The following is a 19,745-nucleotide window of genomic DNA, read 5'->3' as shown; positions in this document are numbered from 1 at the left end:
CGAGTCAAGCTTGAAGCTCAGTCAAAAAGAACACTGTGACATCCATAAACCTCTGAGCTGAGATAACAGTTTTTTAAGGAAACCAAAATTATAAGCCCTTGGTTATCTTCAATGTTAAAAACAGTATTTAGTTTGGATGGTATATGATACTGTCTCTGCATCAGGGCAAAATATAATTAGTCTCTCTCTTCTATGATCTTATCTCAAACATAGCCTGGAGACAAACATCATAGATAAATGTTCGCCAAAGTTTACGATGACTGCTGAACAAATGGAGTATCTCTCATGGATTATCTATCCTAACAACCCTGTCTCCAAAATAACCAGCCAAGATTTCATGCAGTTCTCAAATTGGAGCAGCAAACCAATAGAACAAAATAACTGCTATTTTGGTGAGTGTTAATGCAGACCATCTGGATCTAATGATTTCAAAGAGCACATGTTATGAAGATCACCATGCATAGAAAAGAGCCATTTGCTGTACAAATCCTGCCATGGCAAATTCTACACCAATAATTGACAAGGAAACACCCAGGGCGGCATTCCATAGTCTGAAAGAATGTTTCGTATAGGTCTCAGATGAATAAAGACAACCATTTTGAGGATGTGTGGTAATGACACTACTCAGGCTGGGTTAGGAGCAAAAAGGTTCCGGATGCCCCTGGCATGAGCAGAATAGAGAACTTTCCAGTCATTATAACTATGGCCTTCATTATTGGGGTCACTTGAGGCTTCACAGCAGCCAGATCCTGCACCATGATCAAGACTAACATTCATAAAGGGCAACATGGAGGATGTCACAAGGACATCTTGGAGGAAAACCATACAGAACATGCATGGAGGACGACCATATAGACCAAGCATGGAGGACCACGATATACAACAAGCATGGAGAATGACCATATAAAACAAGCATGGAGGACAGCCATATAGAACAAGCATGGAGGACAACCATATAGAACAAGCATGGAAGACAGCCATATAGAACAAGCATGGAGGACAACCATATAGAACAAGCATGGAGGACAACCATATAGAACAAGCATGGAGGACAACCATATAGAACAAGCATGGAGGACAGCCATATAGAACAAGCATGGAGGACAACCATATAGAACAAGCATGGAGGATAACCATATAGAACAAGCATGGAGGATAACCATATAAAACAAGCATGGAGGACAGCCATATAGAACAAGCATGGAGGACAGCCATATAGAACAAGCATGGAGGACAGCCATATAGAACAAGCATGGAGGACAACCATATAGAACAAGCATGGAGGACAACCATATAGAACAAGCATGGAGGACAGCCATATAGAACAAGCATGGAGGACGACATATAGAACAAGCATGGAGGACAACCATCAGACCAAGTATGGAGGACAGCCATATAGAACAAGAATGGCGTACGACATATAGAACAAGCATAGAGGACAACAATACAGAACAAGCATGGAGGACAACCATATAGAACAAGCATGGAGGACAACCATATAGAACAAGCATGGAGGACAGCCATATAGAACAAGCATGGAGGACGACATATAGAACAAGCATGGAGGACAACCATATAGAACAAGCATGGAGGACAGCCATATAGAACAAGCATGGAGGACAACCATATAGAACAAGCATGGAGGACAACCATATAGAACAAGCATGGAGGATAACCATATAAAACAAGCATGGAGGACAGCCATATAGAACAAGCATGGAGGACAGCCATATAGAACAAGCATGGAGGACAGCCATATAGAACAAGCATGGAGGACAACCATATAGAACAAGCATGGAGGACAACCATATAGAACAAGCATGGAGGACAGCCATATAGAACAAGCATGGAGGACGACATATAGAACAAGCATGGAGGACAACCATACAGAACAAGCATGGAGGACAGCCATATAGAACAAGCATGGAGGACAACCATATAGAACAAGCATGGAGGACGACATATAGAACAAGCATGGAGGACAACCATATAGAACAAGCATGGAGGACAACCATATAGAACAAGCATGGAGGACGACATATAGAACAAGCATGGAGGACAACCATATAGAACAAGCATGGAGGACATCCATATAGAACAAGCATGGAGGACGACATATAGAACAAGCATGGAGGACAACTATATAGAACAAGCATGGAGGACAACCATATAGAACAAGCATGGAGGACGACATATAGAACAAGCATGGAGGACAACCGTATAGAACAAGCATGGAGGACGACATATAGAACACTATAGAATCATGGAGAACAATCATGACAGACAATTAACAGTAGAGATTTAAAGAGTTAATGAAGGACAACTCGAAGACAACCAGTGAAGGTAAAGAAAACATGAGGACAACAGTTACAGAGGAGAAACTTAAAGGACAGCATTTACGACAAGCTTGATGAACCTCCTAAGAGATCAACCACTGAAGGGTCAATAATTGCATGATGTGACGAGAAGCCATACAGCAAGCAGTTACTCAAATCGATGGACCGTTATACAGTAGCTTACTTCTCTTGCATCATTTTCAATGACACAAAGTATCCATGATCTCTAAACGCAGTTTTAAGTATCTGGATACAACCATTATATCCCATTTATGTGTCTGGGGGACAGAAACGTGGTTGTTAGAAAGAAATTAAACTAAACTAAGATTACAAAAATGTTCCTTGTATGTGTCTCTATGTCTGATAGTTCCACATATTAAAGGTCCCCATTTGTCTGAGAAAGAATACATTATGGATAAAAGGTATTGGATAATACAGTATAACAGCCAACAATACACATAGGCATGTAATCAGACTGTATGCTATAATCACATTATACTCCATCTTTGTGTCACAGTGTTGCATCAATGAGAACACTTGCAAACACTGCAGAACCAGAATACAGAGCATGGAACAAAGAAATCCATTCAGGGCTTTGATCACCAATACATCACATGCTTGCATGCAATCAGTTTGACTTTAACAATCCCCAGAAGTAAACAGTCACTGCTGTGCTGTGTGTAGGAATCGTTTGTGACTAAAGCGTTCCTTTGTCACACACATAAACAGGGCCCCTTCCCCACTACAATGTCCCATCGACATTCACAAAAGATTGTTTGATGTAAATGTTTAACTAAATGCCTATCACAGTTCAAAATACATTTTGTGATTTTATTACATTTTTCTAATAACTTCATATCAGAAGACAAAATTATAAAACCTCCATCAAACTGGCATGGTTCCTTATTGGCTTCTCAGTCTTGTACAGGAGTGGCCTTGTGGCCTCAGATTAATCCCTGGGCTGCACACAAGGTAAAAAGGGGTCTAGACAATGTCATGTCAACTAAAGGCTCTCATGTGTTACACACTAAAACAAAATTACTTCAGGATTGGCCATGATATTAAAAACTTGCCCGTAGGATGACAAGAAGCAGACTGGAATGTGTAGTCATCATCAAAACCATTATTCAAGCCATCATCAGCCAAGCCAACCAAACAGATCATCTCAATGATATCATTTTGTCCTAAACCCTCCAAGACCCAAGGGAACACACATGTTAACCATCCAAGTTTTAGTCAGATGCTTCAACTCTGAAATGGTCCCATGCCAGTAAACAATCTGTACTCTGTGGGCATCAAAGGGTTAATCTACCTTGAGTCCATAATACATGGATCTGTCCATTCAATCTTGATATTGGTTCTTACAGACCTGTCCCTCCAAGATGGTGACAAACATCAACATCCTGAAGGATGTTGATGAAGATTGAAAATAGTTGATTAATAGCTTCTTGACCAGTGGACTATAAGGCCTGCCCCTCCGGACTCCAATCTCAATAACAATGGAACACTTTATTGCTTTAAGGGGGAATTGAAAGAAATAGATCCGTTTGACCTTTAAGACTATTTCTTTCAGTTGAATTAAGTTAATATGAAACATGAATGATGAAACATCAGTCGGGTAACAATGAACCAGCTGAAAAGATGATGAAACATCAGATTCTAGTATGAGTTTACTCACGTATTATCAATATCAAGCAGCCACTCTATAACTGAGTTACCAATAAGCAAGTGTTTCCCCCCAAAAATGGTACACTTACAAAACATAATAATATCAGAAGTAGAAACTAACAGTGTTAGTCTACTAAGCCTTATAATGATAACACATAGCAAAACCCTTAAAAATGGCAAATTTCTACTAGTCCTTATTGGGCAGTTTGGCAAAGACTACAGGACTAGTGCCAATTTCTAATGCTGCCATTTCACTGAGCAACGAACTGTTAACAACTTCTACCTCTGATTCACAATGAAGTCATCTCACTAAGGAAGGCAAAGGTAACTTGTAGACTTATCAACTTCAAGTATCGCTGCTTTATTTGCTAAGACAATTAAGGTATAAACCCCGAGTCTTAATTAAACTTGCATCATTTTTGGAATCTATTTCTTGACATCCTAGTTTCTCTATTCCCTAAGAAATCGAAACGTATTGGTCCCTAATGCATTATAGACCACGGGGTCCACATGACCCCAGAAGCCAAGAAGTAACAGTATAAACACATAGAGAATCTCACCCTCATGTCTTTGATATCAAATATATCAACACGAGTTGATAAAAGTGGAAAAACTCTGAGGCTTGCTGTGGAGTTTTTCCACTTTTATCGAGTGTTGATATATTTGATATCAAAGACACAAGTGTGAGATTTTATTTATCATCCAAAATCATTCTCCTAACTTTTTCAGTTTGTAGACAGTAATTAGCAGTGTATTAAGTGTAAAAAGTACTGCTAACAGCTTCAGTAGCAGAGCCTGGATTAGTGATGTCATTTGAGTGTGACGTCATGGTAACCAATGACATCACAATGGTCTGCAAAACATTGTGATTCATTGCAGCGATATCTACAATGTAGATATCGCTTGATCTCACCCAAGCATATCTCCTGTGGGAGCCAGGTTTGGATGATAAATGCACATAAAATACAAAGAAGCCCAGCCCACCATTCTAGGTACACAGTCCACATATTCATCACACTTGACATATATTGTTCAAGTTGGCTTGGATATGTTGTCCTACACACAACTACTGTCCCTTCAAAATGGGTTTGAGAGGCTTTTGAGAGCTATATTCAGTGAAGAACTTGAACCAGCTGCAAGGTATGACACATTGTCTGTCACAAGCACATGAATGATGCATAGAGCGACACTTTAGTATTCATTCAAAAGAGACACATAACCTGCAATTCTGAAATGCCAGAATAACCTTCTCTAACGTCATTGTTCTGATGAGGTTACATTATAAAGATGCAAGACCAAACTGTTTTTCTCACAGGTATGCAGCGAAAATGCTGTTCTTTCAACTATCTATTCAGCATTGAAAATCTCTTAAATACGAATACGCAAACTATAGGACAGTTACTACACTTAATCTTTTACCCTCACCGAAAATATCCGATGACCTCACTCTTTCTGAAAATGTCAACTTTTAGGGTAAGGACAGAATGTCTTCTGTCAAAACTATCAGAGAGTGAATCTGAATGTATCGTTCACAAACTGTCATCTATCAAAACATTTAACCACACAAACTGACCTTGAAGACCTTGAAAAACAATTATCCCCATCAAAAAGGTTTTTCTTCTCCCCAATTTGGAAAACCAATTTTATAGAACAAGAAATAACGTGTGTAAATAGGTTTTGATGCCTGTTCCATCCAACCGTTACAACCGCTGGTTTGATAAAGCGAAACAGTTTTGAATGATTAGACATTTTCCCTGTGATTGTTTAGTGATTCAGACAGCAGACTGGAATGCCCATAACACTGCTACAGTTTCCCAACATTTTACAGAAAGTTACCTGAGCATGAATATGCCTTCTTTGTCAATGCAATTCCTGTTGCCATAGGAACAAGCATCAATCACAAATCACATGACAGGCTTGTGAGAGATGTGTTGAAAAAAATCAAATCAAACTCAAATCATAATGAATCATTGTCCAGGGAATAATTGAATCCAATATTGAATTAATCATAAAATGATGCAAGCTATTGTAGCTATGTAGCTATGTACTGTTTCATTTCTACTAACTGACACTTCCGATATAATACTAAAAATATTTCGCAGAAAATCCTCTTTTCGAAATCAAACTTTGCACAGCAACTCTCCTATTGGTACAGAAACTGTGCCCCCATTTGGTAAAGAATCCATGAAGTAGCTTTCAAGTTATATATCGCACAAATGTTGAAGTAAAGAACCTATTCTATGTTCAAAACATAAAAAACAACATATGTTTTCAGAAAAAACACTTATCAAAATCAAACTTGGCTATGCACCTCTTCTATTAGTATGGAAATTGTTCTCTAAATTTGAAATGAATCTGTAGTTTTCAAGTTATAGGTCACACATATGGTTAAGTAAAAATATTCTAAGTCAAAACATGAAAAATAGCTGTATTTCTTTAGAAAATTCAAATATTAAAATCAAACTTTGCACTGCACCTCTCCTATAGGTATAAAAAGCATGTACCAAGTTTGAAAAGAATCTATCTAGTAATTTATAGGTCACTCAAAAAAGTGTCATGGGAAGGATGGAAAGACGGAATTCTTTGGTTTTACCGCATACCCAGTCCTAATAGAGTAAGTCGGGCCTTGAGAAACTCGATCTAATAACATTTGTAAAAAATTCCTCTCTTCTCTCATATCCACCATAACATGTCTCTTCATTTCTGGAGAATCTGTTCCTAAATACTGTTTGCCAACTCTCCTTAACAACCTCCTTTACCAAGTTTCCAGCAATGAAAGTATGATCTAATCTCCAAACAAGGCTACCTCCATCATAAAATATTATCATTTGTGCTTTGGTATCCCGTTATCCAGCAAATCGGCCCTGATTCCACTAAACAAGCCATGTGATTTGCATTTCGGCTCAAGTGCGGCACATCAAGTTTGTAATTCTGATTTTATCATGCCAGGTCGCATTTCTCATTTTCCTCTAACATCAAATGCACTTATTTGGAAAGGTTCACAGCTGACTAATCATCACACAAATTGTCAATATCATAAAACATGGAGAAACTACCATGTCCAAGTTTTTACAGTTTCTGATGAACGTGATAAAAACAACGACAGAAGGAGCAATCAGTCAGCTTAGGCTAGCAAATAAAGAAAGTTTCGGTATATATCCCTTGTGCTTTTTTGACAAAGCTAAAGCAGTCACTAGTTAACGGTATGAGGTGAAACTAAACCAAGGATGATCTCTGGTGCAGCAAACCATGGTTTGAGACAGTGAGACAGTAAGTGACTTGTGAGTGAGTTGGGTTTAACACCACTTAGGACAGTATTCTGGTTATGTCACGACCAGCTTATGAGGGAAGAAATCTCAAAGTGATACAGGTCTCAAGACGTTTACCACTAGTGTAAGTGACTACAGCATAAGTGACTAGAGTACAAGTGACTAGAGTGCAAGTGACTAATGCATAAGTGACTAGAGCATAAGTGACTGAAGCATAAGTGACAAGAGAATAAGTGACTAGAGTACAAGTGACTAGAGCGCAATTGACTAATGCATAAGTGACTAATGCATAAGTGATTAATGCATAAGTGACTAGAGCATAAGTGACTGAAGCATAAGTGACTAGAGCATAAGTGACTGAAGCACAAGTGACTAGAGCACAAGTGACTGAAGCACAAGTGACTGAAGCACAAGTGACTAGAGCATAAGTGACTGAAGCACAAGTGACTAGAGCATAAGTGACTGAAGCACAAGTGACTAGAGCATAAGTGACTGAAGCACTAGTGACTAGAGCATAAGTGAATGAAGTATAAGGGACAAAAGCATAAGTGACAAGAGAATAAGTGACTAGAGCGTAAGTTACTAGAGCATAAGTGATTAGAGCGTAAGTTACTAGAGCATAAGTGACTAGAGCGTAAGTTACTAGAGCATAAGTGACTAGAGCATAAGTGACTGAAGCATAAGTGACAAGAGAATAAGTTACTAGAGCATAAGTGACAAGAGCGTAAGTGACTAAAGCATAAGTGACAAGAGCATAAGTGACTAGAGCATGTGCAGCATCATATGTGTATTCCATAGCATCATGGAATTTTCATGAATTAAGATCAGATTATTTTCAGCAATAATTTGAAAAATCATGGTTCAATCATTTGGGTTTAACAGTAGTTGTATAGCAAAATGGATGACAAATACCAGACCATTACATCAATGTAACTGGTGAAAGAAACGTATTTGCTTTCCACAGTCAGTAAATGGCCAATTTAGACCATTTGTCTTCCCATGCCTCCTTTCAAAAGAAACATTTCTTGTGACTGAGATCCAATCCAAACTATCAAGCCTTGTTTAGATTTCATATTTCAATATATGAACCTCGAGTGGTATTTCAATGACACTTTGAAAGAATATTGGAACATATAACTATATGGTATAGGTTTTCCTGTCTAGACAAGCACTTTATGGTGAAAGTAGGGCTAGCTCTGTTGTTGTGTTGTAGTAAGCCCCTGTCAGGGCTCCAACAAAGGCCCGCTGTTGGGTGTTACTTTACATATCATTGGGAAAAGGTCATTCCATGGTTAAACACCATGTGTAGATGGACCCCAATTACTGCCATTGTCATCACGGTGTGACATGGACTGATAATGGCGGACAATTTCATCCAATAAGCCAAGACGGCCTTGAACTGCTGCACTTGCAACGTGAGTGAGTGAGTGAGTGAGTGAGTGAGTGAGAGTGAGAGTGAGTGAGTGAGTGAGTGAGTGAGTGAGTGAGTGAGTGAGTGAGTGAGTGAGAGTGAGTGAGTGAGTGAGTGAGTGAGTGAGTGAGAGTGAGTGAGTGAGTGAGTGAGTGAGTGAGTGAGCGAGTTTAATGCTGGTTTGAACAATATTTCAGTTTTACCACAAAGCATCAGCATAGTGTGGGAGAACTTAATACATCTCAGAAGTGGCAAGGATTCTAGTTTTAGTTTTATTCTTTTATATATTTTCGAAATTAATGATTGGATAAACTGTAAAACATGAAATGCCAACTCCTGAGAAGAATCAGTCTTGATTACCTGCCGAAACTAATTCCACTGGGTGTAAAAAGCAAAATAGTGTTGAAAATTACATTAATGGATCACTGAAAATCAGTGATGACACCAGGTGTTCCCAAAAAGGGTAAGCATGTACTAGTCTACCAGTAGCAAAGCAGCAATACTACTTAATGCCCTGTAACTGTGACGAGACCAAGCAAACCAATGGTTGATAGTGTGAGCAACAATGCACAGTGCTGTGGTTGCTATGATAACCAATCCATCAGGTCATCCCTGAAGGGCATAAACCAAATGATATTTATATTCAGCAGCCATTGTGGCCACCAGATACCCAGTGTCATCTCGAAGTACAAGCACTATAAGTACTGGAAAAACCAGTCTGCCGTGACACCACAAGGAGACAAGCAACAGGGCTAACTCAGTACAAACACAGAACGAACATAATGAAGCGAATAATTTCAACAGGAAACAAGGACAAATCTATGGATATAATCTATTACATACACAAACAATTGCAACAATGACAATATTTGGTACCAACATAAAAATAGAATGTTCAAAACACCATTTTTTGAAAGTCTAGTCACGAATAAAGACGGTTTACATACATTTCTATTATAGATTTCTTGGAATTAGCTTTATGTAAACCAGGCATAAATTTCATTGGTCGAAATTGACCTTTGATGGAAACAGTGAACTCTTCTTCAAACACTAGAAAGAAGGTATTAACTCTTTCAACACCTTAGGCCGGTACACCGGCTAAGCCATAGTCACGTCAAAATAGAATATGATTTTATTAACCTACCTGTCATATCATTCATTTATTTAATCTATCATAATTCACAATGTCTGAAATACATATTCCATTTCAATTCATCATTTTGTATCGATAGATTTAAATATTATTTACTATTTCCCGCACTGTCATTGAAAATAAAATTCTCGGACACACACTTCGACAAAGGGTCCACATTGAACATGTCAAAGATCAAAATATAGACGTTTCAAGAAAATCTTTAATATATTATACAAAGTAATACATAAAATCAACAAAATTAAATGTAAAAGTTGTCAAACTTTCTTCTAAGTTATTATTTCCATCTTTTCCTGCGATCGTGTGTAATGTAAGTCAAATGACATCTCGGCTTTCAACACCTCGATTTCTCGGCTTGGACACAATGTTTAATGTCAAAATATATGCATGAAAAATCTTTGTCACAGCTCATTACCTAGCACAATACATCCACGATGTTCCATATTTTTAATATAGATCGCGATTTCCTGCTTAAAATGTTCAGAATAACACGATTTAACAAAAATCTTTCGTCAGAATCTGAAATTCATCATACACAAGGTCGGTACCATAGTTGTCATTTGATTGGCTGCCTTAGGTCACGTGCTCAAATTTGACCAATCACGAACGTGTAGCAGATTTCGGCAAGAAAGCCCCATTAGAAACCAATAAAATTGCATGTTACAGCTACAAAAAGACTCTCAAGGCGATGTTACGACCATGTAGATGAAAAAAACAAGCTTTCTAGGGATGTGTCATATGGCAGTCTTCGACGAACGTGTTATTCACACGAAGCAAAACGGAAGAATTTCTTCATGTTACTGAGCGGACAGCCGCTGTTATCAGGAAATGGACAATGACAAATACTATTTATAATTCTTTTTAAAATATATTTCCAATTACGAAAACAATGAAAAGAAAAAAGAAAATGAGTAAGTGGATTTAATGAAATCTTATAATTGCCAAAAACCGTCAAATTTTCGCTTCATGGTCCTCAATCTGGACATTATGAATATGTTAGGTTACAGTTTTTATTTACACCAAACTTAATTAAGTTGCAAATGCATTACTTAAATGATGTGATAAACATAACTTTCATATTTATAAACAATAGGATTAGACCTTTCAAATGGTGTATAACATGTAGTAGCAAAGATGTTTTACAAGCAGATATTTTCTTATAAATGTTGGCTTCATCTATCACATAAGAGTCTCTGGGAACTCGGTGTCACAGCAATAAACGCTTTTGGTTGACTGGTGTTAAAAGAGTTAATGGGTCATGAATTCAAGCGGTGAATTCAATGGTGAGCACATGTTTGTCATACACTAAGTTTACTATAGTGACAATAGGATAGTGACTGTTTCACAGCTGTCACTGATTGATCTTGACAAGATATTTGGTTCTCCTATTGTTTTCTTTCAGCTGGCTGTAGCAGTTACTTTGTTGTACAGAAACTGTTAGTTGTATGAATGATATGATAGTAACGCTGCTGAGTCAGGGCCATAATCTTTAGTATGTGATATGCATGTTTGGTATAACAATGTTCTATTTTATTTCCATAAATTCTTAAAATACTTGTTTAAACCTGTGCCAAAAGCTTTGCAGTCTATTACCCCAAACCTGTCCTATAAATCATTACCATTTTCAGCAGATTCTTATCTAAATATTTATTATGAACTATTATCAGCTATGCTTACTGGACTGGAATAACTCATCATAACCATGTGCTTTGGGCCACTAGCGACAGTAGTTGACTGTTTTTACTTACATTTAAATAGGCTATTCTTCTAGTATTGTTTGATCACACAATGCATAGACTTCATGTTTGTTTGTTTGTTTGTTTGTTTGTTGTTGCCGCACTCAAATTCCAGCTATATAACAGCTGTGTGTAAATAATGGAATCCTGACCAGACAATCCAGTGAATAATATCATGAACATTGATCCACACAATAGCAATCTGATGACACGCATCAATCAAGTCAGCGAGCCTGACCACCTGCCCCACTCACTAGTCACCTCCTATGAACAACAAACATGAGTTGCTGAAGACCCATTCTAACACATAAATTCACGGGGGAGATTTCCTATGCAAATATTTGTGAAATTTCCATGAAACATGAAATCAAGTTTGCTATTTTATACTCTAGTTTTTTTTGCCTTGTGGATGATATTCACCAAAAAAAATATCACTGATTAATACAACATCATTTAATGAAAGACCCTTGATGAGAATTCATTCACATAGTCGATATACTCATTGCCTTGAAGTATTACAAGGCAATGGAAGATCAGTACAAGGCACAGGGATCATAACCATCCCTTAAATCTCTTAAATTCCTTAAATGTTTACAACTTAAAAAAAGATTGGCTTACCTTCGTTCATTATCATCCAGATGACAGAACAGGACGTTTTTTGAGATGGCTTTAGACAGAGCCGCCATTGTTTTGTAGTCTTTTGGTACAACCTGAAAATAACAGAATAATTATAAACACTTGAATGAAAAGACTAACACAAAGCTTTCAGAAATAAAGGTATTGTCTTCTACCGGCACCACTATATATAGCCTCAATATTGCCTGATACAACTTTAGACTGACAACAGTTCAACTTGAAACTGGAACGATAGTCAAACATTCAAATGTACACAAATAACATTTCATATAAAAATAATTCAGACAACTTTGAAAATATTTTTCACCAATTTTAACAAACATAAATGTTAATATCAGAGCAACAGACCTCTCTCGCCATTGCAGTATTGGAACTTGGCACAAATTATGTCTTGGTGACAAGGGAAAATGCCAAAGGATCTGTAGGCGCTATCAGAGAGTTACAGCTTGTTAGTGACCAAGTGGGGTATAAATGCCTTATATACCCCCAGATCTCATGAATATATAGAGGCAGCGTCTTGGACAAGACGCAGTGTCGTTGGGCAGAGAATGAAAGCGAGGTAGAGATTTTCTCTATGATGGTTGACAGTTGATATTGGACTAACAAAAATCAATGTGGTAAGGAAATGGCTGGTGACAGAGAACACCGGAAAGGAAGGACACAGGAACAAACTGGAACTGGTAAGCTGGGAGAGGTGGTGGTTTGGTTCGTAATGAAGCACTACCTATGATCATCTTGTCAACACCTATATAAAAATAACATCCAACTTGTTCAATATTCTTTACAACCAATCAGTCATACACAGATGACCCAATGTCCGGGTTAAAGCAACTGGACATGGGACAAGTGCTTAAATGATTTCTGTTGTCTACAAAGGAGTGATTGAACATTGAACAAATTTGATATCAAGCTGTAGTTTTCTCAAAAATACATGAGGTTGATCATGGACACTTACAATGAATCATATTATTGGGAAATCTATCAATCATCTATTATAGCCTATCATCAGAACCTCACCTACTACAGCTACAACATCTTATCATCAGGCCTTGGCTATTGCAATATGTCTTCTTACATGAGTTACTTACACGGATGGGTGTGTTTGAGTGAGTGAGTGAGTGAGTGAGTTAGGGTTGGTGGGTTTGGGCAGATGAGTGAGTGAGTGAGTGAGTCTTCAGGTAAGTGAGTGAGTGAGGGTAGGTTAAGGTGAGAGAGTGAGTGAGGGTGGGTTTGGGCAGGTGGTGAGTGAGTGAGTGAGTGAGTGATCTAAGCCACGCAAACCAGTGTTTAATAGCATGAGTGAGTGAGTATGGTTTTATACACCGCTTTATGCAATATTCTAGCAATATCACAGCGGGGGACACCAGAAATGGGTGGGTTTAGGTGAGTGAGTGAGTGAGTGAGTGAGTGGGGTGAGTGAGTGAGTGAGTGAGTGAGTGAGTGAGTGAGAGTGATCTAAGCCAGGCAAATCAGTGTGAGTGAGTGGGTATGGTTTTACGCCGCTTTTAGCAATAATCGAGCAATATCACGGCAGGGGACACCAGAAATGGGCTTTACACTTTGTACCCATGTCGAGAAACGAACCCAGGTCTTCAGCATGACGAGCGAACGCTTTAACCACTAGGCTACCCAACCGCCCCTTTTGATAGCATGAGTAACGATCTACACTGTTGGGATATGAAGCCACACTGCAACCATCCAATCATCAGTTAATGCTTAAGACAAACATGGGGTTCCCCTGGCATTTTCATCTCTGGAATTCCCACAAGGTGTGTATTGAGTCTGATTACTTGTGTTCCTGGCAAACAGTAGAGAGATACCAGTATTTTTACACTTGAGGGGATCTCCAGTTAGGACTGAATAGAACAGATTGAGCATCTTTACAGTCTGCAGCCTTAGCCACTAGTCTGAAGTAAAATTGTTAGATCAAGTAAGCTCAGCTAATAATAAATAATCTGGTTTTCTTATTACACATCTGGCCTCAAAGTTACGACTAAAATGGTCGCCAATGCGACCTAAATTTCAATTTGTCTACTGTCTTAAATTCAAAGGTAGCCAAATGACTACCTTGAAAAATATCTTATGGAGACTAACTTCTATTGCTACACATATGTTACTAACTGTACTCGCAAATAATTCATCCTAAAGTCAACAATGAACCAAAATACATAAATATTAATGCAATTAGTATTTTATTTTAGTTGATAGTTTATTGGATAAGCAAGGATATACCTATATAATCTAGTAACATAAACTGCATCATTGTTCGAGTCACAAATAACGAAACTCAAGTACTGTTTCCACTAATATACAATTCCAAGACTAGTGCTATGACTTGTACATGTAATAGTTATTTGATAAAAGATAATTTCAAATGCTTTTGGCCACCTACACTATTGGCTTGACTTCTTGATTTTACCACTGGCTACCTGGAAAAAAATACTTGTAGCCATATGGCTACTCGGTAAAAATTTAAACTTTGAGGCCTGAACATTAAAAGGTTAATTTGTACAAAAATCCATCCTCCTCAATCCCAGTTTGAAGCAGGTTCACTACATAGTGCTGTACTGTATGTTAATATCAATGCACTGAAAATGGTGTACAGAGCCTTGATCGGGCTCGTACACTCACACATTTTGGCACAGACTGACAGAGCTATTAAGGATTCTTGTACATAAGTTCCAATTTAAAAGACAAAGACAGCATTTTATTTCAAAAAACTATTACTGCATGAAATCTGATGACATTGGCAGTAACTAATTGTATGGGCACTCTACCAATGTAACAGTCATGTTACTTGTCTTCTTTCATGAATTATCTCCCTTGCTATGGATTTCTTTCTCTATCTGTAAGTCGAAGAAACGCCAGTAAAATGTCTTTGAGTGGCCACAACATGGTATGTTTCAAGCCACCTTTGCTCATTGAGTATTTACATCAATGTTTTTAATTTTACAATCCATCAAACTTAATTTAATACAATGTTACTTTGGTTTTGTGGTTGCTGTAAACATTAAAAAAGGTTTTTTTTCTGAATTTGGCACAAAAAAATACAATACACAACTAAAAAATGTTCTTGTGACTAGCTAAACAAAGACTTGATTCTTCACTGGTACAAATTACACTTTGTCATCACTTAGCTGTTTTGTCAGGCTACTGTCATTGGTATAATGAGAAACGTCTCATGTAATCTTCTCACGCAATCCCGTGACAGCAAGTGTAAGTGTAACGTGACAATCTGATGCCATACCTCAGGTATGCTGCCTTGATTACTGGTAAAGCTAGGATGAAAAAGGATTTATGTGAATTCCGCAGTTACAATGTTGATGCTGTACTGATTGGGGTGATTATTGATCCCCGCTTATCAGGCCTGAGTGAGGTACACTAATCTGTAAGAAAAATGTGTATTGTGGGGAGCGAACTGGGTCTAATTGTATTCAGCAACATCACATTTTACTTCTGCAGGTGAGGTGAAAAGGGGTTTAATGTCACGTTCAAGATTATTGCACTTATAGAGGTGAGGTGAAATGGGGTTTAAGATTATTACACTTATATAGCGACATGCATGCATGTGTATGTGTGTGTGTGGCTGCTTGTCCTAGTCTGGACTGATGCCGATTTATAGTGCTAGCTCACTGAGATACCATGCCGCAGTTTAACATGAATACCCCACTCAGACACAGTATACTGACTCTGAGCCGACCAGTCCTTGTTTTAGCCCCTTAATGCCAAGCCCCAGACAGGGTAACAACAAGGACCATCTTTTAACGTCTTTTGGTATGACGTGGCCGGGGATCGAATCCCGGACCTACGCTCTCCGGGCGGAAGCTCTACCACTAGACCACGGAGGCGGTCTGCACTTATAGAGTGACATGCATGTGTACATGTGTGCATGAGTGTGTGCACATGTGTTTGCTTGTCTTGTCCGGACTAGTGCCGGCTTTATTGTGTTAGCCCACTGAGGCACCATGCTGCAGTTTAACATGGGTACCTCAGACACAGTACACTGACTGTGACCCGACCAGTCCAGTCCTTGTTCCATCCCCTTAATGCTGATTGCCAGGGCATGACAAATTAACTATGGTATTATGAAACAATTGGGTGGTCCTTAACATCTTTTGAGTAATATATGTTACTCATGTGCGTGCATGTTGATTGTATGTAAAACACTCTGTCACTGTAGTCACATACTAAAGTTGAAAATAGATCAGTTGTATCCTGTCACGAGACGTCATGTGACAGGATGTTATCTTCTTAGCTTATGGGAATTTTATTATATATTGTGTTTTTATATGTACATTATATGTCTCTTGTCAGATAGTGTTGATGGTGGGAATGTACAGGGTAAAGATGTAGGCAATACAGCGATATAAATTGGCACTAGTCCGGTAGTTCTTGCCAAAGTGCCCAATAGTTAAGGTATCATAAGGACAAGTAGAAATTTGTCACTTTTGAGGGTTTTGCTATGTGTTTTTATTACAAGGACTAGAGGACTAATTACACAAAATTTGTTACTTGTGTCAATTTTATATCATATTAGTTTTAACTGTTTCCTCCTATTGCAGGGACAAAACTTTAATGCTTTAAACAACATTGAGTCCCTGAAACAACATCCACAAGGAATCAGCTCAATTCATCAATCAGTTGTGGAGAAGTTAAGATGAAGTCGTATTAAGCCCTTTAATTTTGAATCTACGGAACCCCGAATCTTTCATGCTTAACATAAGGGTTATGACAAGGACACACCATGCTTAATTGTGATCACTGGGCATCACAAGGGTCTGTAGAACTTTAGGCCTGTTAGGGAGTGTCCACGTATGTTATCACCAGTCCTGCCAATAAACGTTTTAGATGCATCCCTGGAAGTTCAACGATCGAAGTCCCACCTTTTTGACATACTGAGCAGCATCTTCTTCTTTGTAGACCTCGGCACTGACGGCGCCACGTCTCGCCCGCTTCGTCATGGCGGGATGTGGGGGTGTGCTAGACATGTCATCTTCCTTCTCATCACTAGGGGGCGTGGCCGACTTCTGCTTCTCTTTCACCTGTTCCTGAAACACGAGAGGCACCATTTAGACATATGTTTAGAACAGACATATATATTCAAAATGTTGGAGTTAAACCGATACCCGCAAACAAGGAAGGGTACAGTTAATAACTAAAGAGTGAGTGAGTGAGTGATTATTGATTTGCAACGCTTTAATCAATAATGCTGCACTATAGAGATGGGCTTCAAACACTAAAGAAACCAAGGGTAACAGTTGGGGCAAATCTGGGATTCAAACCAAGAACCATCAGATCCTGGCAGGAAGGAAAGAAAACTCTGCACAGCAAGATACAGGCGTGTAGACCACTGGCCCAACTCCTCAAATGCACATAACCGAGTGACTGTATTCATTACATATCCAAACATTCAGCAAGATGGACACAAGGTCTCATGCAACAACCCAATGTGCCAGCATCAGTCTCGATCTTCTGAGACTGATGACATTCTCAACAAGGACCCAGCTGAGATGAATGTCAGGATTCAAAGTTCATGTACTGTTCTCCAGGTGATTCTCCAGGAACAAGGTAGTAGTGGACACATGACAGGTAGAAGAAGAACAAAATAAAAACTTTCCATCATTCAATAACACAAGTTTAACATCATGTGATGTCAAGGCAGTTAGTGACAAGCAACAAAACCCAGAGTTGATAGAAGCACTGGAGCAGGAGCATGGAACTTGCGAAAACACCCAGTAATGTTTTTGTTGCATTGAGATTTCCAGTAACGATTAATGCTAAATAAATGGTCTAGGCCAACTACAGATCCATACCAAATACTGCCCAGCCAACTCAGCCAACAAGACCTCAATACACAAGAAATCCAACACTGTTTAATACAAATACTTGCGGTCATCACATCCATTTCTCACAGATCCTCCTCCTCACAACAGACACAGAGGACATTCTGTCCAGGAGTGACAAACACCTCCACAGAAACAATCACATTCCCTTATATAACTGACCCATCTCGACAACCCCTGAATGGAGAGCATGTTTATCAACACAGTACACCTCCACACTGACCAGACCTGCAGGCGATGCAGCTTCAGGTACACACTCCCTCAACTGATCTCCACCCATCTTACCATGTGAGTCGGCTCCCTGTGTGTGTACCTGTCAGTTGGGGCAGCGGTCACTGATTACACCTTGATTAATGTGTGGGTGGGTGGATGTCTGACATGCTGGTTGCATTACCTGTGACAGGAGCCCTTAATCAGACCGGTGATCAACAGCTGATATGTCAGCCTCGCTGATAGGAACACCTCCGTTACAGGTCACACTTGATCCAGGGCATTGTATAGCTCCTGGGGATGTGATCTGATGGGAGAAGACATGAAGTAACACTGGCGGCCCTTGCACTAATTGTCCACGTCAGACATCATGGCTCCCATCATTGTGGTCAGTAAAGCCTATTTACTTAATCAAATTCAATGTGATATTATTGATATAATGTAAGTTTTATCAGACTTTCATACAACTCTTCAAAATAAGCTAAGACCCTGCAGTATTGTCTGTGTTGCAAACAAAACTGTATTGTGTGTGCTGACTGCCCCTGGCTATGCCCCTTGAACCACGACCTGACTAATCTCCATCCTATTGTGAGTTGTTGATCTCCATCCAGACAGTGCCGCAAATCTTCAGTGAATGTTTATTACTCATGTGTAATAATTTTCTGTGTTATTCTTTACTTCTAATCAAAGAACTGTCCTTTGTTGCCCATGACAACTGTGTAATGGCCAGCCATCAGCATAGGGAGTGTAACACTTTTTGTACAAGAAGCGAAACAGCTTCCATGGAGGAGATTGTCTGAGGTGCTGCCTACTCCACCCCTACACCCCCCCCCCCCCCCCCCCCCCCATTTGCTGTATTTGACTGATCCTGCCAACTTGGACAACAAATTATGGCCATTTTAAAATTAATTGTCATCATTTTCATTTAATAATTTAATAATTTTTACATCACTCTTTACTATTGATGAAAGAGTACCTACTCCGAAATGTTGTATTCCTCATAATTAAGAAGTTGCCATACTTAAATTCTCTTCCTTATTCCTCACTATTGCCTAACAAATCATTTTCTAATGAAATGGAAATAAAATGTGGATTTTGCTTACCTATAACCTATTGCTAACGTAATGCCATGTGATCAAATACAAATTATTCTCTCACCTACTTTCTCTTGAAAAAAACAAACCACACTCACAACATACAAGGGAAGTAACTCTTACACCACTACAGCCCTTTTTCACCACTCAGTAGCCATGATGTTAACTTTACATTAATCAATCCAACACAAACTGATCAAATATGCAAAATATGATCTTTGAGTGGCACGTAGAACCTGGATTTACTGTGAAAGATTTAATATTTCAAAGTTACAATATGTACTAACCTTAAACCCCTATCTCTTTCAACATTCATGATACGTTTCTCAGAGAAGCACTGGGGGAGACCTAACCACTGAACATTGAGAACATCAGACTTTCTACATTCA

General features: G+C 38.8%; 1 protein-coding gene across 4 annotated transcripts in view; it reads right to left on the bottom strand.

Annotated features, from left to right (window-relative positions):
* Positions 1-19,745, bottom strand: part of LOC124151047 (cAMP-dependent protein kinase regulatory subunit) — a 191,260-nt gene that overhangs the window by 27,642 nt on the left and 143,873 nt on the right. For all 4 annotated transcript variants that reach the window (XM_046523338.2, XM_048400729.1, XM_046523337.2 and 1 more), the window contains exons 2-3: positions 17,093-17,257; positions 12,192-12,283 (exon numbers count right to left, since the gene is read on the bottom strand). In XM_046523338.2, coding sequence (XP_046379294.1) covers positions 12,192-12,283; positions 17,093-17,257 — 257 coding nt within the window. The remainder of the gene's footprint in view (positions 1-12,191; positions 12,284-17,092; positions 17,258-19,745) is intronic.

The sequence above is a fragment of the Haliotis rufescens genome, unplaced genomic scaffold (genome assembly GCF_023055435.1).
Source record: "Haliotis rufescens isolate VD_foot unplaced genomic scaffold, xgHalRufe1.0.p SCAF_20, whole genome shotgun sequence".
In the NCBI taxonomy this organism is placed as follows: domain Eukaryota; kingdom Metazoa; phylum Mollusca; class Gastropoda; order Lepetellida; family Haliotidae; genus Haliotis; species Haliotis rufescens.
The sequence above is the reverse complement of the archived record's forward strand: the minus strand, read 5'-3'. Positions and strand labels throughout refer to the sequence as shown.